This window comes from Tetrao urogallus (genome assembly GCF_951394365.1).
Source record: "Tetrao urogallus genome assembly, chromosome: 9".
NCBI lineage: Eukaryota > Metazoa > Chordata > Aves > Galliformes > Phasianidae > Tetrao > Tetrao urogallus.
Genome location: NC_136822.1, coordinates 3,900,171 through 3,923,787, shown reverse-complemented (window position 1 = coordinate 3,923,787; position 23,617 = coordinate 3,900,171). Strand labels below are relative to the sequence as shown.

The 23,617-nt window shown below is 54.0% G+C and overlaps 1 protein-coding gene across 2 annotated transcripts; it reads right to left on the bottom strand.

The window, feature by feature from the left end:
• Positions 1–3,005: 3,005 nt before the first annotated feature.
• On the bottom strand, positions 3,006–18,258 carry IGF2BP2 (insulin like growth factor 2 mRNA binding protein 2; the record flags this gene model as incomplete). Of its 2 annotated transcripts, XM_079540015.1 has the most annotated exons (17): positions 3,006–3,101; positions 3,315–3,428; positions 3,508–3,639; positions 3,778–3,852; positions 4,210–4,326; positions 4,542–4,610; positions 5,717–5,737; positions 7,034–7,162; positions 7,332–7,467; positions 7,702–7,824; positions 8,144–8,278; positions 11,880–12,152; positions 12,969–13,032; positions 13,391–13,442; positions 13,769–13,817; positions 17,517–17,577; positions 18,069–18,258. In XM_079540015.1, the coding sequence occupies 17 exons, from the start codon at positions 18,256–18,258 to the stop codon at positions 3,006–3,008; spliced, it is 1,836 nt and encodes a 611-aa protein (XP_079396141.1). The 2 variants fall into 2 exon arrangements, with proteins under 2 accessions (XP_079396141.1, XP_079396142.1); XM_079540016.1 differs by lacking the exon at positions 5,717–5,737.
• Between the last annotated feature and the right edge of the window lie 5,359 nt (positions 18,259–23,617).

The following is a 23,617-nucleotide window of genomic DNA, read 5'->3' as shown; positions in this document are numbered from 1 at the left end:
AGAGGAGGTTCCCCAAAGAGGTAACTATTACAAAGGCAATCTGCTGCCGTTTGTCCTGACGTGAGATACTTAATCTTCTGTGGATTCCCTGAGGACGTGAGGGATTTTAGCTGTTGATTAGTTAGGACCTGGTAGCTGACTGCTTGAAGTGTCCTCTTCCAGTTTGCCTGTGGATTGTTACCCTTAGGTCACCGTAAGATGCTCTAAGAACATCCTGTGGTGGGGAATCATCTCTTACATCTTCTGTGACGCCTTGAGAGAGCGCCTGGGGCCTGTGATGCAGTGTGAGTCACACGAGTGCTCCCTGGGTGGGGAGGGGGAGGGAGAGGGGGCTGCTCTCATGCTGCCATGAGCTCTGCTGATGCCGTCAGCTGCGTGGTGACGCAGTCATTACTGGCAGGGAGGACCTTGGGGGGGGGCTCAGCCCTTGTGTCACAATCAAATCCATCACTGAGGTTCGTGTGGGTCATCCATTGGGGTGGGAGAAGTCATTGCTGACTGCAGGCTGGCTGGGGGTGAGGGTACAGACTTGGGAATTGCTGCTGCAACACGAGACTGGAGGCTGCTTCTACAAAGCACGTGGCCACAAGCAGCCTGCTTTGCTGTTTGGAGCTGCCGGTGACGGGTGCACCAGAGGGAAGGAGCCTGCTCCAAGGCTGTGAGTTGGGTTTTCTCTTTTTGGCACCAGCCTTGCTGCCCATGCACACATCTCCCAGTTGCAGTAAATCACAAGTGCAGGGAGCTCCCCGTTTGCACCCCGTTTTCATACAGGGGCAGTTTGAGCCCCATTTAGGCCATTCCCCTTTGGCTGCATACCAATGCCCAGCCCACAGCTGGTCTGCCTGCTCTTGGGAGCTGATACTTAGCAAGAGACATGGCCACGGGAGCCAGCAGGGATGCTTGAGCTCTAGGGCAGCATAAGCACAACTGGTGGTCCGTCAGAAAACATGAGGTGGCCTTGTTTTGGCTTTGCCAACTGGAGTGGTGATCTCAGTGCAGAGAGGTGGCTTTGATGATGGTGACATCTCTGGAAGTTCATGCAACTGCTGTCCATGCCTGCAACCCCTCCAGATAAAGAGCTCACGTGGGAGGTGAAATTTGGCTGCGGTGAGGCTGCTGCAGCCTGAGGGGGTGGGATGTGGGAGGTTGGGCTTCAACCTGAGTCCATCGGGTCAACATCCAGCTCCAAGGTCAGCAGCGAAGACGCGGCACACTGGAGGCTGACAGGGACAGCACAGCTCTTCCTTTGGCCATCAGGGCCTCCACGCTGCTGGATTTACAACAAAACCCCCAAGTCCCCAACCGCAGCCCTCCAGTCCACCCACCCTTTTCCCACCCGGGGCCTGTGTGCCCACCCTGCGCTCAGCCTGGCCACGGCCACCACAGGGCACAGGAAAGAAAGCAACGCAGAGCAAGCTCAGGCTCTTGTTAGCTGGATATATTTTGTTTTTTGTTGTCGTTGGCTTTTTTCACAGAACACTTTGCAGCAGACAAAAACTGGCATTGCAGTCTGTCGGTACATCGCTGGCACGGGCTCAGCCTTCAGCACCTCGCCGGGCGGTCAGCCCTGGTCCTTTCTTTTGCCGCTTGGCTTTCGTCACCTTTTGCTATTATTTTTTTTTTTTTTTCCTTTTTTCCTTTTTACCTTTTTTTTTTTTTTGTGCTATTTTTTTTCTTTTTTTTTTTTTTTTTTTAATTTTCCTCTCCTCTTTTGAACGTTTCTCCAAAGGAACGGCCACTGGCTCTGGGCAAGCTGGAGATTACAGAAGAGCTCTCGGACGCGTGGGCTGGTTTTCCTCCTCCCGCCTCGCAGCTGATTTGGTCGAGATAGTTTTCCAACTTTTGTTTTTATTACAAAAATAAAAAAAATTGCTCCAACTATCAGTTTTACAAGGCATACAAAAAATCTCTAAAAGGGAAACACAAGCGCAAGGTGCTGAGGTACGAAAACCTGAGGTAGTTCTTTGTGTGTGTGTGTATGCGTGTTGTGTTCTTGTAAAAACTTTTGCAAGGTCTTTTCTTTCTCCAAGCCCTGGGCCAACAACGTTTTGAAAATATTTTTTTTCCTCTTATTTCTCCCTTCAATATGACAAAAAAAAAAAGCTCCCAAAAAGCAATTTATCCTCCAAAAGAGCCCTGGGAGGAGCGGGGGGTTGTTCTCTGCGGGCTGACCACGGGGAAGGGCTGGTTTTGGGGTGCTAACGTTGAGCACAGCTTTGTCTGGCAGTGATGGAGACAAAGAGATGGACAGATGGACAGGGCATGGGGCAGAACAGATGCAAAACCCAGTTTTGGACTCTGTGAAGCAAAGAGGAAAGGGCGTGTGAAAGGGAGAGTTTTCTCTGGTAGGAGACGGTATCCCTTCTGTTGGCTCATACAGGCAGTCCCCATGGCACTGCTTTCACAGCCCTTAAGAAACTGCTCGTTAACACTTCTTTAATTGTTGTTCCTGCTGGCAATCCTACAACTCTGTGCTACTGTGCATTAGAGAACCACTGGACTAGCTCTTTTCCTTAAGCCTAGAAAAGCCTGCTTTGACTAAAACAAACATCCCACCCCTGTGACATTAAAAAAAAAAAAAGAAAAAAAAAAACAGAAAAAAAATTATAAAAAAATTATAAAAATTAAAAACCAGCATTAGTTTTGTTATTGATATATTAATTCTAAAATATAGGACCGGCACGGACACCGGGTGCCGGATGGGATCCTCCAGCCACACCTGGCCAGGGAATGGTTGCAAAACGGGGCATTTGGGGGGAAATAATAGAAACGATTAGAAAAACAAACAAACAAAACAACAAAATCCCAAAGCCCTCTGCCTATGTTAGTCCAACTAAAGGGATAGCGTCAGGAACCGAGTCAGGCGGAGGCTGTGGGATGGAGAGGCCGGGCGCTGCGGGGTGCAGGGGGCCGTCCCCACGCCATCCCTGTGCCCCGGGGTGCTCTTTGGTTGCTCCCTGCCCGTGCTGGCAGGGGTACATTCATCGGCGCGCTGGGAGGGAGCCTCACTTGCTGTGCTGCGAGGCAGGGGCTCCCTGAGCGTGTTTCTGCTCCTGCTGCTTCACCTGCTGGACGATTTCCCTGATCTTGCGCTGTGCAGTCTGGAGAGAAAGCGAGAGGCGGCGGTCAGAGGAGCCCGGGGTGCCCAAATGTGTGCTTTACCCGGACGGAGCCTATCTTTAATTTCTGCACTACCGCCACTGGGGAGAGCTGCTGAGACGCCAACAGTGCCTCCCAGAGCCGCCAGCAAAAGGATGCTCGTGTAGGGCGGGCAGAACCTGGAGAGGTGAGAGAAGACGCAGCGAAAGCCTCACCTGGCTGGCAAAGAAATGCCCGATGATCTTAACGATGACCTCCTCATTCTCATCCGGGGTTTGGTCTCGGGGCACGATGACCTCTGCACTCGTTAAGTTTTGCAGCTCGTTCACCTGCAGCAGAAGGCAGAGCCTGTGTTGCTGGGGTAGCCATACCCAGGAGGACCCAGCCCTGCTGCTGCGCCTGCCGTACCGTTTTGCCACCTTTGCCTATCACACGGCCAGCTGCAAAGGAAGGCACCTTGATGTGGGCTTCAAGCTTCACCTCTTCTTTCGGGTTGAAGAAGTTCTCTTCTTTCAGCTTCCCAAATATTCGCCCCTGGGCCTGCGGGAGGGTGATGTGAAACAAAGGAAAACAGCAGCCTGCACCCCAGCACCAACGAGCAGTGTCCCCCAGCCCCATCACCCACCAGGCACCCAAGGGATACCCGAGTTGTGCTCCCATTGCCAGCACTGAGCCCACCTTGAACTGTGCCTCAGGTGGCCCCGTGATGATGACCATCCGCTCAGTAGCATCAGGACCTTCTGCTGGGGCAATCTGCAAAACAGGAGGGGGGCAGGAGGGTGTGAGCAGGCTCTGCTTTGGCAAGACCCACCTGGGAGGTGCTGTCCCCAGAGCTCCATGGGGACACCTGGCCTCGTAGACACTACCTAAACCTCCCTTCCCTTCCTAGGAGAGGGTGATCCAGCTCCTTGGCACTTCTGGTGCACACTCAGCCATTGCCACCCACATGTCTGGAGAACATCAGGGTGCTGCAGCATCCCCCAAGACACAGGGATCCACACAGAGAGCTGCAGGGATAGGACCACCACCCCATGGTGGGCACCAGCTCTCTGGGGGAGCCCCTTCCCACCCCCTAGGAGGAAGAAAGCCAGATGTGAGGCTGCTGCTCACCTTGATGGAGGCCCCTGCGAAGCGTGCCAGCTGCTTGATGTGCTGCCCCTTCTTCCCAATGATGGCCCCCACTGCCTGCGTTGGGATGAACAAGTTCACAACCTCCTGCTCAGGGAGCTGCCAGGGAGAGCAAAGGTTTATCCTTAACTCCTGCTTTTTTCCATTTGCCATTCCTGATTTTGAAGGTGGTTGGCACATGAATCTCCAAAACCGTCCCAGCCAGAGCCTGCCAAGCAGGAGCATGGCACTGTGTGGGGACAAGTGCTACCCCAAGCTGCATCCCTGCCCTGGGGACAGCAGAGGGGGACCCGTGGGGATACAGGGGCACTTACGGGGTGCTGATGTGGAAAGGCACCAACGGGGGAGGCTCCATACAGCCCTGAGAGGTACGCCGAGGAGCTCTGCAGGGGGACAGGGAGCAGAGTCAGGGACGTCCCCAAAACCTGTGACAGGGACATGGGGACGTCCCTCAGTCTGCAAACCAACACCAAAACAATGCTGTGACCAACAGTGGTACTCAGTAAAGATTTTATGTCATGGATTCATGACATGATTCTCAGTGCCAGAGGAGATAAAGTAAAGGTTGCACCAAGCTTGTGCTCCAGCCACAGGCATCATCTCCTGCACCACAGCACCCTGCCCAGCCCCAGGGGCACGGGGAGCTCAGTACTTCCCTACTCCTCCTCACACCACGAGCATCCTTCGTCATGCTCCACACACTTCTCCAAAACTCAGGATTTGAGCTCCAGCCACCACGATCACCACTCTGACAGTGACACGGATGTAATATTAGGAACAATTTCTTCTTAGAAAGAGTGGTGAGGCACCAGCACAGCTGCCCAGGTTGGTGGGGGACTCACCATCCCTGAAGGTGTTCCAGAGCTGTGGAGATGTGGCACTGAGGGATGCGGTCAGTAGGCACAGTGGGGCAAGCTGGGGTTGGATGTAGGGATCTTGGATGTGTTTTTCAACTGTAATGACCTCTAGGATTTCATGTGAAAAACAAGCCCCAGTTCCTTGGGGGCAAGGAACTGCCTGGGAGCCAATTCCCTGTTTAGCATTGGCTTGCTCCTTGTTTTGCTCTGGGAAATACACAGTTTTGGATAAAGGAGCCCAGGAGCCTGCCTGGAAGAACTGAAAGCTGCTCCAGTCCATAAAGCAAGAAATGCTGCTGCCAAATTAGATGTTCCAATCTGCACCTCCCAAAGGCACCAAACTGTACTTCCCATCCTCTCTCAGAGACATACAGACAGACAGACTGACCAAGCACCCCGTAGACATGAAGTATGCTAAGACACTCCCCTGCTGCTCCACAGGCTGAAAGCAGGAAAGGAACGAAAGGGCTCCCTTTGCTTTCAACCTGCTCCAATGCTCTTTTGCCCTGAATTTAGCAATGCCCAGGGGACAGGGACTCATCTGGGTATCACCACACATGGCCACAAGCCCCAAGGTCACACCCAGCCGCCTCTCTGCACCACAAGCCCATGCGCATGGGCTCAGCACTCACCGTTCTCCTCCTGCCACTCTGCTGTTGGCGTTGCCAGAAAAAGAAAACAGTACAAAAGTAAATTAACATGCAGTGAGGCATCCTCCCTGCATTTAAAGCATCTGAACAAACACACAGAGAGAGATACAGACAGGGAGCTGGCCTGGCTTCGCAGGTTTGCACTCCATCTCTTGGTCACACTAAGGGTGCCCTACAGATGCTAGGGGACAAGAGGTTGTTCACCACCACTACAGGGGCCTGGTGTCCTCCCTGCCCACCATCCTCATGGGTTTTTGGCTTCCATGTGTCCTGGTGTGTGTCTGTGCAGCTCAACATGGACACATGTAGGCATAACGCTATAATGGGATGGAAAGCACAGCCATAATAGCAGCGTGTCAAAATCTTTGGCTGCAGCAGATGAGGACAAGCCCAAACGCAGAAGCCACGGATGCAGAAGTGAAAGGAAGAAACTGTTTACCTTTGGAACTCCTCAGGTAGGCAGGGATCTCCAGCGAGATACCCTTGCCTCCATTGCCAACCCTTAAATGAGATCTGGGAAGTGGTAGATCCTGTCTCCACCCTTCCAGTCATTCAGGTACAATGCGTGCACCTGAGCTCCCCTGGGTTGGCCCTGCCTTCCACCAGGTGCTCAATCACTGCTTCAGGCCATGACTTAGCATTTCCACTACAGTGGGCAACACAGCCCAGATACCCGAACACTTTTACGTACATCTCCTTCCTAAGGCTGTACCTACATTTACTAGTTACAAGACTTTTGGAAAAATCAGAAGGACCTATTTCATGTCAACAAAAGAGTTTCTAGTGGTGTTTCTCTCTGAAGATACGCCCTCAGTAATCACAACCCTCCGAGTGTCAGTGAGCAGGGGGTGCTGCTGCTTCTCCCCATCCCAGCCATGCTCAGCATGCTGGCAGCAATGCCCGCAGGTCCTGCCACAGTTCAGCCTCTCTAAGGAGGTGGTGCACCCACATCTGCAGGGCACCACCTGGCCATGACGCACGGGATGCAGAGAGTGTGGGTAAAAAGCAGAGAACCACCTTCAAGACATGGCAAGTCCTAGGCAGAGGTGAGATTGAGCTCAGTGCAACACCAGCATGCAGCTTGTCTACCCAGGGAGCAAAACCCAAAGTAGGACAAGCCAAAGGCATTCACCTCCTCTCCTCCTAGGAGCGAGCATCTTCCCAGACTAGCCAAGAGCTGGAGCTCTTGCTCAAGGCTCCCCATGCCACTCCTCCCACAGCTACAGCATCAACCCAACTCCAAGAGCTACAAAGACTCCCACAAACTAACACCCACACCCCAAATTCTCATGCACTTACTGCAAAAGGGTGGTAAGGGGCGGCTGCGGCAGCACCTCGAGCCCCCACTGAGGATGGGAGCATGGACAGCCCTGTCGAGAAGATCCCTAGAGCGCTAAGGTTCAGTCCTGGGATCAGGTTGGCCTGTTGCTAGAAATGTAAAGACACACAGAGATGGTTGAGTGGGCTTTTGAGGCTTTTTACCAAATAGCACGGCCCTGTCCACAACAGATTGTCCCCCACAGCTCCATTTTTTTCTGGTTGCCTCAGCAGTGGCCCTGAAGCAGTGGTATGTCAGAGGGGTGGGCTGGGAACTTACATTGACAGCCACGATGTCGTTCTCATAGGCCTCTCGCAGCTTCTTCATGATCTCCACTTCAGCATTGGAGCATGCCTCTGTGCTGCCCTTCACCGTGATGGTCCTCTCAGGGTTATAAATAGTTAAATCCTGCAAACTAGCCCACATTCAGACAGAACAGGAGATGCTGTTATATTGCATGCCAAAAAGAAAGGAGAACTATCAAAGCAGACAATAGGGATCGCCCTCGGGACAGCACAGGGCTAAGATGTGATGCTCTTCCCCAGTGCCACTACCCATCCTTGATGAGGAACATACAAAGGAGGACGTGGCTGCATGGTTCAGTGGCGTGCTGGATGGTGGGGAACTGTCAGCATTACCCAGCACTTACGGTGAGATGGTGATCTTCGTGCCGGTGTCCTGCTCGATCTTCTTCAGGTTGCGGCCCTCCTTGCCTATCAGCCTCCCCACCAGGCTGTTATGTGCTAGGATTTTCAAGGGGATCTCTTCTGCTCTGAAATACGAAAAAAACCCAAAATCTCAAGGACCAGTTGGCCCAGAGAGTGTTCTCCAGCAAATGGCAGCAGCAACTTGCGGAAGGAACAGAACACCACTGCATCCCACTGCTTTTCCCAGCTTCTGGGGAAGTGGAGCTTGGGGACATCTCAAACCTGATGGCACTCCTGTGTTTCACATGGTTTAGAATCATAGGATCGTTTCAACTGGAAGGGAACTCTCCAAGTTCACACCCCTAGAGCAACCTGAGCTTCTGGACCCCACGGCACCGCCCAGCAAACCCGCTGACATGACGTGCCTCAGCCAGGGGCACTTACGATTTGGTTTCATCAGCTTCCTTCTGCATGATGTCAAGAATCATGCGGCACGCCTCGGAGCAGCCCTCTGGTGTGGCATGGATGGTGATGGGCTTCTCGGCAGCGCCAGCATTCTCCTTCCGATGGATGTCAACCCTATGGCGAAACAACCAGCAGAGAGAAGGCCCTGAGATGAGGCTGGTGTTGCAAGAAGGCATCTGAGCGTATAGCATTCAGCTTGCTAAACACAAACAGGCTCATTTCAACATCTGATCCGTCTTTGGGCAAAGCTGATGTAACATCTACTGCCCCTTGGAAGCAGTGTTTTGCTTCCGCTGATTAGACTGCATCTGGCCTGCATGTGCCTCTGCCATCTGCCTGGGAACAGTGGGATGTCAACCCCCATCCAACAACACGCCGAGATGGGGTCGAACAGATCTCTGCTGGACAGAACCCTCAGCAGCCAGCTCTGTCCCTGTGGCTCATCCTGCTGGAGCAGGGATCGGCTCAGAGCCTTCTGGCCAACTTCAATCTCTCTGCACAATACCTGAGGCTGCGCAGTACCGCCACGTCCTCCAGGACAGAGGGACGACTTACCCGTGGTTTCCACAGCCTGGAGTCACACGTGCACGTTAACAACAGCTCTTGTACTCACGCCCTTCCATGTGAGACCAGAAAGCTTTCCCCTGCGCACTGGCCGAGCCCGTGCTCTATCTCCTCGCTCCTCCCTCGGCAGGTGGCAGGAAGGAGGCACGGGCCTCACCGTGCCTGGCAAGGGCCCTGAGAGAGAGGAGAGAGGAAAGCAGGGTAGGAGATTCCCGGGCACGAACCACACATCTTGAAGAACAGCTTTCCTCCTTTTCCACCGCATCGTTGACCCCCCAGAGGGCAACTCGGTGCAGCCATCTTGTTGGCTGTGTGGCCACCATCTTGCAGCCAGCCTCGACCTCCTTGGAAGGTGCCATACTCGCTGTTAAGCAAATGTCACCAGCGTCACAGGTTCAGCTCCATTGTGGCACTGGCTGGCAACAGCCAAGTTCTTGCTTTTCTATGAGGTCCACGTCCCAGCCAGGACTGTTTGTGGGTGCTGCAGGGCAAGCAAGGCCAAGTGTTGTAGTGTGAAGGGTGTCCCCCAGCACGATGCCTGGGTGATGAGGGGTCACAGCAGGTTCACGTGGGTCATCTCCTCCAGGAGCCCACCAGCCAGCACACAGGACTATGAAGGCTTCATCTACAGGGAAGGGGAGCAGCTGGGCAAGCCTTCCCTGAGCTAAATGTCTACTACAGCAGCTTTGAAACGAACTGGGGGTGGTCTGAGCCAAGCACTGAAGAGGAAGAGCAGAGTCTGGTAGCCTGGAGGGCTGTGTCGCTCCAGCAGATGTCCTACAGCTCTGGCTAGAACTGCTCAGGTAGGACACGGGTCCTCCTTGGACTGTACAAAGAAGCACTGGTTGATTTCATCTCTGCTTCTGTTGTGTCTATGGCACACAGTGACCAAGCTGCTTGCTGTCACTCACACGTGACACCTTCCAAGCTGCCTCAGGCTGCGGAGCTCCATCAGGTTGACTTGGAGGACTTGTTCCTTCAGAGGCAATGCTCAGCAAGCACGGGGACATCCCCTGCCACCCCGTGACACAAATGGGCTGGCAAAAGGATCACAAAGTGCCAGCAGAGGGGACAACAGCTCCGTGCTTCAGCGTGGTGGTGACATGTTAACACCAGCTTGGTGTGACTGTTGGGAGGTACACGGAGGAACCTGTGGCCACTGCAAAGAGAATGGAGCTGGGCACCTTCTTGACCCCACAGGCAGCTGAGGTTGGTGGAGATGGGGCACGTGGCTGTGCCCTGGTATCAAAGTGGAGCTGAGAGCCACGAATGAGCTGGATGGAGACTCCAAAACAATGAGGATCCAAGAGAAAGATAGGCCAGGTTTCCTGCTGGCCTACAATCCATCCCAAATGTGGATGTGCAAGGATGAGCTCAGTCTGCCAGGCGGAGACAGGACACCAGGAGCAGGCTGCTGTATCCAGGTACGTCCTCCCCACAGAGCCAGAGGGCTCCAGGCATCCCGGTGCTGATAGTGCACAGGTCCAGTTAAGTGGGAGGATGGAGAAGGGGATTGCCATGGAATAGGATGGGTCAGCCTAGGGTTGGCTTTGTCCCCAGAGCTCAGGAAGCATCTCTGGCCACTGCTGAGCGTGGTAGCAGGCATGGGAAGCCTACACCTCCGCAGCAGAAACTGCCCACACAGCAGCAAACGTTTTGGGGCAGAAATCAGAGCTTGCAGAGGAAAACTTTCCAGTCTCAGGTGGCAAGGGTGAGGGCACACCCACTGCCAAGTACACTCAGGGACTCACCTGGAGAAGCAGGGCTGCCATGAGCCAAAACCTAGCACACATTGCAGCTGGGAGGGCAGCAGGTGCCTTCACAGCTACGAGGTGGCCACGCTCCCCTCCTTAGGGTGCTGCCCCCTCTCCATACAAACCTCTTTTTGTCAACCAGGACACCTCTAAAACCCATCGCCCATGAGCTCTGGGAGCAGGGGATGTGGCAAAGAAGATGAGCAGAGCTTGAGCTCCAAGTTCAGCCCAAGGGACACATGCATGTAAATCTTCAAACATTTCTCTTACCCAGGCTGGAGGTTAACTTTTCATACAAGAACGGGCAGGATGGGCACCAGTCTTTGCTAACTGCTGGCAGAAGCAAGCATCAGCAAAGAGAGCATCCTCCTGAGCTATGCCAAGCACTACACCACTCTGCTCTGCAGATCATGGGGCACAAACACTGGAGACCATAATACAGAGATCTGCAGTGGTCAGCGTGCTTCAGAGACAGCTGAGCATCAGCTGGGGCTGGAAGGAATTCGGCTCAAGCGGATGCACTATTAAGGTTCAAATAATTTCCTCTAAAAGCTCCTCTGAGAAATAGGACGCCCTGGAGGATGTTCTGGTACAGGAGGCTCATGTCCTGTGCGATCAGCGGGTTCAGGATGATGAACATGGGAGAAGACAGCTTTGGGTTAAACACAAACAAATCTGGGCAGAAACAAAGCGTGCAGGAAAACCATGCAATCAATGTAAACATCGACATGAGAAACATGGGAAACTTCAACAAGACAGTCCTTCTCTTGCTTTTCCTTTTTCTTCAAAAGTAAAAACATCAGATTGTGAAAAAAAAAAAGGCTTCAAATTGCTCCAAAAAGCCCAACCTTCACGCAACACTTGCGCGGCACCCCATTTATCCCTATCTGACATCTCTAATCATTATAGAGCACCAACAAGGAGCAAATCCCATGGGCAAAGTTAGTCACCATCTCTCGGATCCCCATTCTGTCCCCACATTTGCCTATTTTCTCCCAGTGCTCAGCCCAAGCCATGTTCTCAGGGTGAGAGTTCTGTGACCCAAGTGATGCTGGCTGGCTGACTGCAGTGAGCGCATCCATATTGGGGCTGCACTGGAGCTGGCAGTGCTCTCCTGCTTTGTAAAGCACCAAGCTTCGAAATCTCCATTTCTGTCTATTTATAGTACAAGTTTCCCTCTGAGAGCCCTGCTGGAAGCACACTCCCCCCAGGCCAGCAAGGATGTATCTGGGATGTGGGGTTGATCTGGCCGACCCCATGGGACCCCATGACAACGGGTCAGGCTCACTGCCCTCTGAGGAAGCTACACCCCAAAAATACAACGTTTGCCAACAGTTCAAAAGCAAGGGAACCTACAGAGTCCTGCGGAAGGAAAGAAAACCATTCGAGGTACTTACTTGGACTGGGTTTGCTTAGTTAGGTTCTTTATGGTCAAGCCCTCCTTTCCTATGATCGCACCAACAAACTGCGTGGGCACCAGCATCCGCAGTGGGAAATCGAGCTGTTTGGGCTGTGAGGAGCCCCCCGGGGAGGAGCCCTGCTCCCTGGAAGCGTGGCCCCCGCGGCGGGATCGCTGGGGGGGCGGAGGGGAGCTCACCTCTTCATCCGGGATGTAGGAAATCTTGAAGGAATAGCTCTCAAGCTGATGGCCGCTGAGCTTCTCAATTGCTCTGTAAGGCAGGGAGAGAAGGGCATGGTGAAGGGGTGCCTTCTAGAAGTCAGTCAGATGCTTCTCATGGCTCCAGGGAGCAGAAATGGAGTTTTTGCCAATCTGGGCCTCCAACTTGGCTTGTCCCCAGATGCCAAGAGGTACACGCAGGACTCCCACCACTGCAGTGGCTCCTCAGCACCGCTCCCACCTTCCTCTCTGTATTCCTCCTTCCCAGCAGCTGAGGCTGGTTGTACTGGTGGTAACACAGCACATTCCCAGTTCAAGTCTAGAAGACAACTCCTGGATGGGCTGCTCATAGGACCTGATACCCACAGGGACCTGCAGGCTGGTAGGAAAGATGGGGTGTGGAGGGCACTGCAAGTGGACACAGCTGAGTGCTGCCTGGGGACAAGAGAAGGCACGAAGGGAACAAGCACAGGGCCATGAGACAGCCCTGGAGGTATCTGAAGATCTACAAGATTAAAAACAACCCAAGGAAGCCGAGGGCTTGGGAAACTGCAACTGCGCTTTGCTGTGAGAATTCATGTGGTTGGCTGGAGATCTGTCTTGCCTGGAGGGTCCACAATGAGGGCAATGGGGCTGGTACTATCTCAGGTCTCCTCTTGCTTAGATGCTGCAGGGCTACAGCTCTCCATGGGAAGTGCCATAGCAATGTGGACAAAACCTATCCTCATCACATGGAGATGCACCAGCTCTTTGGCTCATGGAAAGAAGTAAATGTGGCTGCCCCTGCCCATGCACGGTGCTTCACCAAGTTCCCAGAACAAAAAGAAAACACAGACAAGAGAAAAGAAAAAAAAAAGAAGCCACTTACACTTTTGCTTCTTCTTTTGTTGCATATGTAACGTTGACAACTGCAGTTTCTGTGTCTGTGTTAACTGGGGGAAAAGAAAGACAGTGAGTGTCAGTGCACAGCAGGAGATGGCCAGCACTACCACTCCATCCTGTGGTACCCCATGTTTGCAGCAGAGGGCAAACCATTTCCTAATCACTGTGAAAACCACATTTACATTCACTAGGATTGGCCCTTCCAGCATCGGCTGTGGGGGATGCAATTGGGATCAGCAATGGGGCTTTTGCATAGATGGGGGGACGCTGAGAAGAAAACCATGGAATCATGGAGTATCCTGAGTGGGAAGAGACCCAAGGGGTCAATGAGCCCAGCTCCTGGCTCCACACAGGACCACCCAAAATCCAAACCCTAAGCCTGAGGACAGAAATAGCGAATCACCTTACCTTGCTCTACATTCTCCACTGTCCCATACTGAGCCAAGAGACTATCCAGCACCTGGGGAGAGAGCAAAAAGTGGGAAGTGCGGAGCAGGAGTCGTCCGGGCTCAGAACCTGCTCCACCCCTGACCTCCTTCCAAAGTCAGTTTTGGGATGAGCCATTTCTAGGAGGACTCCTCTGCTCCTCAGGGCCATTTCCAAGCCACCTCTACCCAAGAGCTCTATCACCTTCACCCACCCACACCCCATCACTCTAGAGAGACCAGAGGAGAGCAACAGGAAGGAGCCCAGCCCTCCCCACCTCCCAGCTGGGATTACTGGAAGGTAAACAGAGGACCACATGGGTGCTTTGAGGGGGCACAGAGCAAGCGTGGTGCTTCTCACCTCCCACTGCAGGTGCGGGGGGATGTTTCGGATCTGGATCTTTCTGCTCCTGCAAAGAGAAAGCCCCGAGTTGCGGTGGCGGGCGGGCAGCCATAGCAGGGGCTTTCTGGGAAGGAGACAGCAAGACCCCACCAAAGCACCCCGCTGCCCAGAGAGCCCCAGGGGACAGCCCCGAGTCCAGCCCCGGCCACCTCCTGCCGAGCCTGAAGCCATCTCAGGAAAGCTCCATCCCCATAGAGCTGACGTGTTTCCAAGGAAACCTCTCGGCACAGCCTCCACGCACCACAGCAGTGCAAGATGCAGGCACACACCTGCCCTGCAGCCCAGGTGCCGCTGCCACACAGCTCTGCATCCCTGCACTTCTCCCTCTGGGTCGCCTGCACCTCCCCGCTGTGTTTTAACAGATGTTATTTTTCCCCTTTTTGCTGCCGTTTTCAGCCCAGAGCATCTCACAGAGCCTCCTTTCTCTACGGCTGCATGAGCGCTCAGCCCGGTGCAGGGAATCTGCAGCCTGCTCTGGGGACCCACCAGTGGCCAGAGGTTTTGCAAAGCTTTGCCCTTGCTTGGGAGCAAGCTCCAGGTGGAAGCATGCTAGGGATGTGATGCTTCGGGTCACTGTTCCCAAAATACTTTTGCAAAACACCACTAATACACAGCCCCTCTTTGTGACCCTCTCTGCGCTGCAGATCTCTCCAAAGGGGGCTCTGCCAATAAGAGAAATGGAGCACTAAAAGACATGGGGAAGCCAGAGCCAAAGAACACATCGTCTGCTGCGGCACTACCAAACCCTGATCCCTCCAGTGGCCACAGACTCCTGTCCCTGCTGTCACCAGGGGGATTTCAGGGCTGGGTGCACAGCTGCAAGATCCCTGCATGGCGAGGAAAAAGATTCATCCTACCCCATCCTATCCTCTTCATCCCATCCCACATCCCATCCTATCCCATTCCATCAACTTTACTGCATCCCACCCATCCTATCCTTCCCAACCCACCCATCCCTACTCCCATCCCACTCTACCTCATCTCATCACACTCATCTTGTCCCACAGCATCCCACCCACCCCATTTTACCCCACGTTCCATCTCACCCCACCCATCCTGTCTCAAACCACCCATCCTTCTGCATCCCATCCCACTGCACTCATCCTTTCCCACGGCATCCACCCACCCCATCACATCTCATCCTCATTTATCCCACCTACAGAATCACAGACTTGTAGAGGTTGGAAGGGACCTCTGGAGAACATACAGTGCAACCCCCTGCTGAAACAGGATCCCTACAGTAAGTTACACCCCATCCCATCCTACTATTACTCCCACTGAGAGTTTGTACTTCAGACCCCTGCTTGAAGCACTGCTGGATCACAATACAGATCTGAGGGTTAATTAATTAATGGTCATCGTTGTTTTTATTAATTCCCATCTCTGGGAGCACCTCAGGCTAATTTAAGCCCCCTCAAACTCCAAAAGCAGACCCCACGATGAGTACACCTGCACCCCTCCTGCTCTGCAGCAGGCTGGGAGGAATCAAACAGAGTAACACCCATCATCACTAATGATGGTTTACGAACAAGCACCTGACCAGCACTGCCAGCCCCACGGCAGCGAGCTACCCTCAGCTTGGGGGAATGGGTAAATCCTTTGCATGGGCACACGAGCAAAGCCTGCTTGTTTCCCACGGCTTTGCTCACACAAATCACAAACACATGAGGAGAAATAAAAAACAACCAACCAAGTGCAGGCATCAAGAGCTAAAGCCACAGGCAGTCAGGGAGACACCCACCTGCACTGCCCCCAAATACCGAGCTCTGCTGGTTCCCCCCCCCCCTGCTCGGGGTCTCCCATTTGGATATGGGGTTTGCATGGGGAGGAGCATCTCTGCACTGCCCCACATCTACCAGCACGGTGCCCAGGACTGCTCCTGATGCTCTGAAGGCATTAAGGTCCCCCCACACACGTGACAGCACAGCCGTGGGGACGCATAAGCGCGGGGCTGAGCGCTGCGGTGTCCATCTGCCAAGGTTTTTCCAGATTAAGGGGGGGGGGGATGAAGGGGGGAGAAGGAAAAAGAAAACAAACACCCTCCATGTTATCCCCTTCCTTCATGGCATTTTTTTCCAACCCCAACCCCAGAGGTGGCCGTGGCCACACGCTGTACCCTGGGGAGGGACAGTGGCACTGGGAGCAGAACCCACCGGCACAACACGGGGCTCTGCAGTCTAAGTCCTGCACCACCAAAAACACGGAATATCACATGAAAGCAACACACCAGGGTCAGTGTGTGAGCCCCCCTGCAGCATCACCTCCCTCTGATTTGCTCTGAGTTCCATTTTGAACCCGGAACAAAGCTATTCGTGTCCAAATGAACCGAAAATCCAGTTTTTTCTGCCCTGGTTTTATGGCTGGTAGCACACTGGCCTGCTCTCAGCACGTGTGTAGTGCTGCTCGAGGCTCTGCCCGCAAAGCTCTGCCCCAAAGGAGCACTGCAGCCACTGCCAAGCTGTGACAGTGGCAATACGGGGCCGGGGGCATGAAGCCCGAGTTGTGCCCTGCACCAGTGGGAAAAATAATCCACCCTCCAGAAGGTGCTGCAGCGCAGAAAGGATGGAAAAATAAAGCAAAATAAAATGGAATGAAAGATTGAGGGCACTCAGGGGTGCCCAGCACGGAGCCCCCACAGCCTCTGGGGTTTAACAGCCGGAGGAGTAATTCCTGCTGGAAGCCACAAACTCGTTTGGAATCGATTCTTTCCTGAAAGAACCCTTTGAAAACGATTCTGTGTTGGTGGAGGCAGAAAAGGCTCCCCCAGCTCCCCCCCAAGAAGTGGGAGCTGCAGTTGGGCTGTTCCCCCACCCGGAGCACTGGGACATGAGCTGTGCTGTGGTGCCCGGGCTGGGCTTCGGGTGTTCCACTACTGCCAACGTTATCATCATTGCTATTACTACTATTAATATCATGATTCTTATGGCTGTCGCTATATTACTGTTATTTCCCATCTGCCCCCACCACCGGGATGCTCAGCCCGTCCTTAGGGGCACACCAACAGCGCACCCCCCCGGCGCCCCTAAGCAGAGCTCCCTTTCCCTGCTGCAACCAAACGGCAACCCGCGTTCCCAAAAACTCCCCCAAAACGAAAAACAAAAAAACTTTCGTAACACGTTATTTAACCCGCCGACACTCAACACAGACGCACACAAACCCATCCCGACGGCGCAATCACCGATTTTCAACTCGCAAACCACGAATCGAGGTATAACGAGGTGCGGATGCGGCAGCGAGCACCCGTCGCTGCGGCTCGCCCCCGGAGCGTCGCTGCCCCCGAAAGCACGGCATAAACCACGCAGGCACAAGCGAGGCTCAGCCCGCAGCCGCCGCTTCACACGTCGGGTGGGGAAAACGTGGGTCGGAACCGCGATGCCGCGCTGCCCCCGGCCGCGCCGCGCTCTGGGACACACGGCGCTCGCTCCGAGCTCGTTGGGAAACGGAGCGCTGCGGCCCACCCGGGGCAGGAGAGGTGTTCCTCGCGGGTGGAACGTGGGGAGAGTGACGGGGACACCCCCTCCCCGCGCCCGTGCTGCTGCTGCTGCCCGACCCCCCCCACCGCTCTCTCCTCCCCGCGCGGCGCTTCGCGGAGCGAAAGTAAAAGCGGGCGCCGCTCCCGCGCCCCCCCCCTCCCCCCCCCCACGCGTGTGCGCGTGTGTGCAGATGCACGGCCCCGTGCCCCCTCTCCCCGCAGCTCCCCGCTCACCTGAGCTTTTTGGGCACGGAGTAATCCACCTCCAGCACTTTGCCGTGCAGCTCCGCTTTACCTGCGGGGAAAACGCGCTCAGCACCTCGCCAACCCCCCCCCCCCCCCCGAACTCCCCGGGCCGCCCCCAGGCGAAGCTTTTCCCTGGGCACCCCCCGCTGCATACCCCCCATCCCCACTTCATCACCCCCACTCCGCAGAACGCGGCCCCGCGGCGCTGCTCCCCCCCCTCCTCCGCCCGCGGCCGCCGCGCCGCGCCGCCCCCCCCTGCCGCCCCTTCGGCCGCCTCCCGCTCCGCGCCCCCGGCGAGTTGGGGCAGCGCACCTCGTAAAATGGTGCCCGGGGCCGGGGGGGTGCCGGGGGGACGGCCGGCTCCGGGCTCCGCCGTTCGGTCGCCCCTCAATAAAATCGGAGAAAAAAATCAGCGAAAAATTCGTAGGGGCCGGAGAAACCGGGAGGGGGGGAGCGGGAAAGAGAGGGGCGGCCCGGGGGGGGACCCGGAGCTCTAACGGGGAACGGGGGGCGCGGGGGGGGCCGCGCGGGGCCGCTCACCCGAGAGGGTCTCGATGGCGCGGATGGCCCAGTTCTGGTCCGGGTAATCCACGAAGGCGTAGCCGGACTTGAGCAGGACCTGGCCGGCCAGGGGCAGCTTCCTGTCGCCGAAGAGCTGCCGGAGGTCGTCGGCGGTGGCGGCGGGGCTGAGGTTACCGATGTAGAGCTTGTTCATCCTCCGGCGCTTCATGGGGAGCCCCGCGGCTCCTCCCGCCCCGGCGGCCGGAGATGAGCGTCGGGCACGGCACGGCGCTGCGCCACCCGCCCGGCCGAGCCCGCGGCAGCCCTGCAACAGCGCCCCGCCGCCGGGCAGCGGGCGGAGCCGCGCCGAGCCGCGCCGAGCCGAGCCCGGCCCGAGCCGCCTCCCCAGCAGCGCGCCGAACCCCCGGCGCTGCCCCGCCGCCCCCCGGCCCACCGCCGCACGTGGAGCCGCGGCCCCCCCGGCGGGGATGGGCTGTGCCGTCCCCGCCTCGGGGAGGGAGCGGGCAGGGGGTGAGTGCGGGGATGGGAGCGGGGGAGATGGAGGGAAAGTGGGGAGGTGGGAGAGAGGGAAGAAAGTGGAAGGAGAGGGAGGGGGAAGAAAGGTGAAAGAGGGAGAAAAAAGGGAGGAAAGGGGAAAAATAGGAAAAGAAAAATCAGGAAGAAATAAAGGGAAAGGGACGACAAAAAGGAAAAGGGAAGGAGGGGGAAAAAAGGGAAAGGAAAAGGTGAAAGTGAAGAGGGAAAAGTAAAGAGGGAAGGAAAATAAATTGAAAAGGGAAAGAAAAAAGGAAGAGGGACAGAAAAATGGGAAATGAGGAGAAAAGGGGGAAAAAGTGGCAGAATGAAAGAAAAGGAAAAGGAAAGGTGGAAAAAAGAACAGAACGAAAAATGAAAAGGTAAAAAGAAAGAAAGGAAAGATACATTGAAAAGGGGAAAAGAAAGAAAGGAAGAGGGAAGGGAAAGAGGAAAAGGGGAAAAAGTATAAGAAATGAAAAGAGGGAAAGGAAAGGGAGAAGGGATGGAAGAAGGAAAAGGGAAATTGAAAGTCGGAAGGAGGAAAGAAAAGGGAGATGAAAAAAGGGAAAGGGAAGGAAAAGAAGAAAAGGTTAAAAAAGAAAAAAGATGGAAAAGGAATGGAGAAAGGAAAAAGCCAAATTGAAAAGGGGAGGGAGTGGAAAGAAAGGAAAAGGGAAAGAAGAGGAAAAGGAAAAATACAAAGGAAGGAGAAGGAAGGAAGGGAGGTTGAAAAGGGAAAGAAAAAAGGGGACAGAAAAAGGGATGGAAAAAATGAATCTAAAAGGAAAAAAGAAAATGAAAAGAAGGAAAAGGAAAAAGGTAAATAACAAGGAAAAGGGAAATTAAAGAAAAGTGAAGGGAAAGGTAAAAAACATACAAGAAAAGGAAAAAAAGAATGATGAAAAGGGAAAAAAAAATGAAAAGAATGGGGAAAAAAGAAGAACGGAACAAATGAAAAGGGGTAAAAGGAATAGAAAAGAAATAAATGAAAGGGAGGAAGTAAATAAAGGAAGGACACCCAAGGAAGCTGTGGATACTGCTGCCAATGCACATCTCTGGCCGAGGGGCTCCAGCAGCCCAGCACATCCCCGCTGGCTGCTGGCAAAGCCCCCAGGCCGGCCACCCCTGCAACAAGCAGTGCCTGTCCCCAGCCCGAGGCCGTGGGCACCCTGAGGAACCAGCAGGTACTGCTGCCTTGTGCTCAGCGAGCTCCCACTGCTCCTGCGACCACAAGGCCGTATCTCTATGAAAGCGGCTGTGAGCGGAGCCTAAATAAAGGCGGTCGAGCCCAGCGTGGCGGGAGGGAACAAGTGTCCTTGGAGGGCAGCGCCGTGCCTGCTGCCAGCTGTCCTCTGCCAGTGGCCGGCGAGCGGATTCCCTGGGCGTGCAGCAGGGCCGAGGAGAGCAAAGCCCCTTCCCTGCTCGTGGCCGTGTCATGCGGCGGCGCGATGGTAGGAATAGCGGTGACGGGTGCTTGATGCCATGCGTACAGCAAAAATAGATGTGGTCAGACTGCGATGATGCAAAGCCAGAAGAATCCTTTCTCCTCCGATTTCTTCTTCTTTGCTCCCGGTGCAGCTCCTGCCGGGCTCAGCATCGGGAGCAGCGTTTTTGGGGGTGCTCGCAGGGCTACGAGGAGCCTCGTGGGGAGGGAGGGTGGTAGGAGCTGGTGCTTCCCATCCCGTGGGCACGTGGCAGCTGCCGGCTTCGTGCCTTCATTGAACTGAAAAACGACGATGCCGCGTGCCTATATTCAGCTCGTCCTGCCCAAGCACTTCACGCAGAGCTCCCACACGAGCTCATCCCTCTGCCCACAATGTTGGGCTTTGCAGAAGGAGCTCGCTGCCTTCCTCCTGATGCTTTCCCAGTGTTGTGATGGACCTTAGGAGGAGATGCGGGCCCAGGTTTTGTTCTGAGCAGTGCAGGTGGGGATGCAATGAGATCGTGGCTCTCGAAGGAGACGTAGGTTGCGTAACGTGTCTGGGAGGCAGCAGAGAGGTAAAAGGAAGGAAAAAAAGGGTGAGAGCAAGGGAAGGTCGAAGGAGGGATTGTTTAGTCTGGAGGAGGAGAAGATAGCAGGCTCGTGTTGTGTGTGAAGGGCTGCTTTGAAAAACCAGGGAAAATCTGGGGGAGAAGGGAGCTCATGGTTGTTCGGATACAGGAGAGGAGGAGCTGGGGACATTCCTTGGCTGGAGATGCTGGGAGAGGGCAGACAAACATCTTCCAGAGGAGCAGGACCAAACAAAAGGCTTCAAATAGCCCCCAAATAACCCTTGCATCCCCCAGACTCGGTTCCTTTGCACACTGACTTATTTTCTCTTTCTGGTCAAGCAGCAGCAGTGACCATGGGTGCCACAATACGCAGCAGGGAGCTGCAGCCTGCTCAAGAAGCCACAAAAGTACATCAGGTCTTACAGGTATTTATTCCCAGAAAGAGCTCGAGACACGTGTCAAGGACCCACAGGCTCAAGGTGGAGCAAATCCAGCACAGCCACAGAGAGAAACACAGCATCAATTTCACAGAATAAATCGTTGCTGGTCCTGCCAGAGCTCCTAACAAGGGATGGATTTTCAGGAACCGTGATGCAAACACCTCCTTTTCCCAAATCTCTGTGTATCCACTCCTAGTCGAGTTACACAGTGCCAAGGATGAGGATGGATGGTGATGGTAATGTTGGCACTCTGCTGCAAAGGGAGCAGTCTGCAAACTCTCGGATCACATCAGTGAACTTCCCTGAAACCATCCTTTGGGCTTTTAGAAATCTCCTAGCAAGGAAACGAGCAGCTACTGTAGAAAGGGGGAGGGGGAAGAGCTGCAGTCACCAGTACCAAGCACTACAGCATGAAGTGTTATTAGCCCTGGTTTGAGAAGATAGTGAACAATTTGGTTGGAAAATACATGTAATAATTTCACCCAGTTTGCAAGGACACGAGTGAAGATTTACCAAGTTGCTTCCCTGGCTGTAACAAAACAACAGGGAGAAATCCTAGAGGTGGACCATGAGGGTCTCCAAGGAATTACATCTTCTCCAGGGCTGCGCAGACCAAGACATAGCAGAGATTCAGTAGGGATGAACTAACAGTTCTTTCACAACGGGCCAAAGGGTTTCAGTGGCTGTCCTAACGTGACCTTAAAGGTATGAGCATCGAGGACCAAGTCTCTGAAGCAAAAGCCATGTCCCAAAGATGCACAGCCACACAGACCTCCAGTTTTTATGCTGGAGTTACTGGAACCAATACACAAACGACAGAATTACCCAAAGCCAAATTAGGGAGCTGTGATGTAACACCCTGTGTTTGGAGGTGTGGCTTGAACAGCCAGGCCAGCACAGGGATCCGAGCCCCTCCTCACACCCAAGGAGAGCAATACGTTGCAACTCCCCTTAGCACTGATACCCCTGCTCACAGCAGAGGGTTGAATCTCTGAAAGTTCCTTCCACCTGGAACCATACTGTGACTCTGCCTCATCTTCACAGGGTTACAAACATCACCTGGTTTCCTTAGAACCCAAAATCCTGACAGCTCCTCACCCAGCTGAGCTCACCTTGGCTCTGCAGCTCTTCCATCCACCCCCAGTGCAGACCTTGGTCCACATAATCACAGCTACCTATCAGCTTTTCCCGTAACCTTCACATTGTTTTGTTTTCCACGCACTTAAGACTTTGTTTGCTGCAGTGTCTGCAGGAAAGAAGGTCAATGCAGGACACTTTGCATCCACCCAACAGATGTTGCTTTGATTGTGCTACAGCAGTCTGACTAAAATGTCACTAGCAGCATATCCCGAGCAGGGCTTGAAGGCTTCTTCTCAGCAGACTGCACAGAGAAGAGCCTGCATTTTGCAGCCCCCACTATGGTAGAGGTGGCTATCATTCCATGCAGCCTTTCCATCCTTTCCTGCAGTCCCTGGTGCACAAACGCACTGCCACAATCCAGCTTCTCCACAAGTTCAGGATAGGCTTCTCCCTGCTTGGTCAATTTCTGTGCCCAATGCTGGCAGAGCATGCCGACATCCCGCAGCGATTCAGGCGTGTTTCAGAAGTGCATCGCATACCACAGCAATCTGTCACTCCTGCCCAACAGGGCAGCATTGCACACATTGGGGAGCAGCTCACCAGGGGCTGTTTCTGGGCTTGACAAGCAGCTCAAGTGATTCAGCAGCAGGAAACACCCAGATAAGCGGCTCTTCTGATAGCAGTGCAGGTGTATCTTGACCAGCTCTGATGCAGTTGACCCTACTAGCATGGATTTAGGACTTCTGAGAACCACCAGGTGTAAGAGTGGGAAGATGCCCTCCTGGCAGCAACAGGCCATCAGACAAATTCAGCTGCCAAGAAGCACACTGCAGACAGTGCAATCCTCATTTTACTAAAACATGAAAAAGCTTACCAGAGAACACCTATTCCTGACTGCATTCATCAATCCCAGTTCCATGAGTCAAAGGATGTACAAGGTAGTGACTAATAAAACGTGGTCCAAAGAACAAACAGCTTCCCTGCTCCGCAAAGCAGAAAAGTCACACCACGCAGCAACTCCATCTTGAGGTGAAAAGCCCTTTCTTGTGTCCTTAACCACAACCCCAGAGATTGCACTGATCAGGAACAATGCACAGGGATTCAAGCTGCAATGGGTAAATGGCTGTATGCCATCTTCCAGCATGGAATACTGCTACAGGTTTGAATAGAGATGTAGGCTGGGTTGGGGAGATTGTTACTAAAAATTAAAAATAATCAGTGCTGAAAACTTGGTGATAATTCTTATAGATACAATAAAAACTGAAATAAAAAACAGAATACCTCAGTAGCTGTAGAAACTTCCCTTTGTGAGATGTTTGGCACACTGATGTCAGCATTCCTGGCCTCTGCAAAGATGCCACAGGTAGGGCTCATTTCTTCAGGCCCTAGAATACCATCTCTCCCTCAGGCAGTGGCACGGAATGTGCTGAAGTTTGCTTCAGAGAGCAAAAGGGAAAAGCAAGTAAGATGGTATGTGGCCAGTCCTCTAAAAATCTAACAGATTCAGGGACAAATGACTGCCCCTGAAAAGAACTGGGG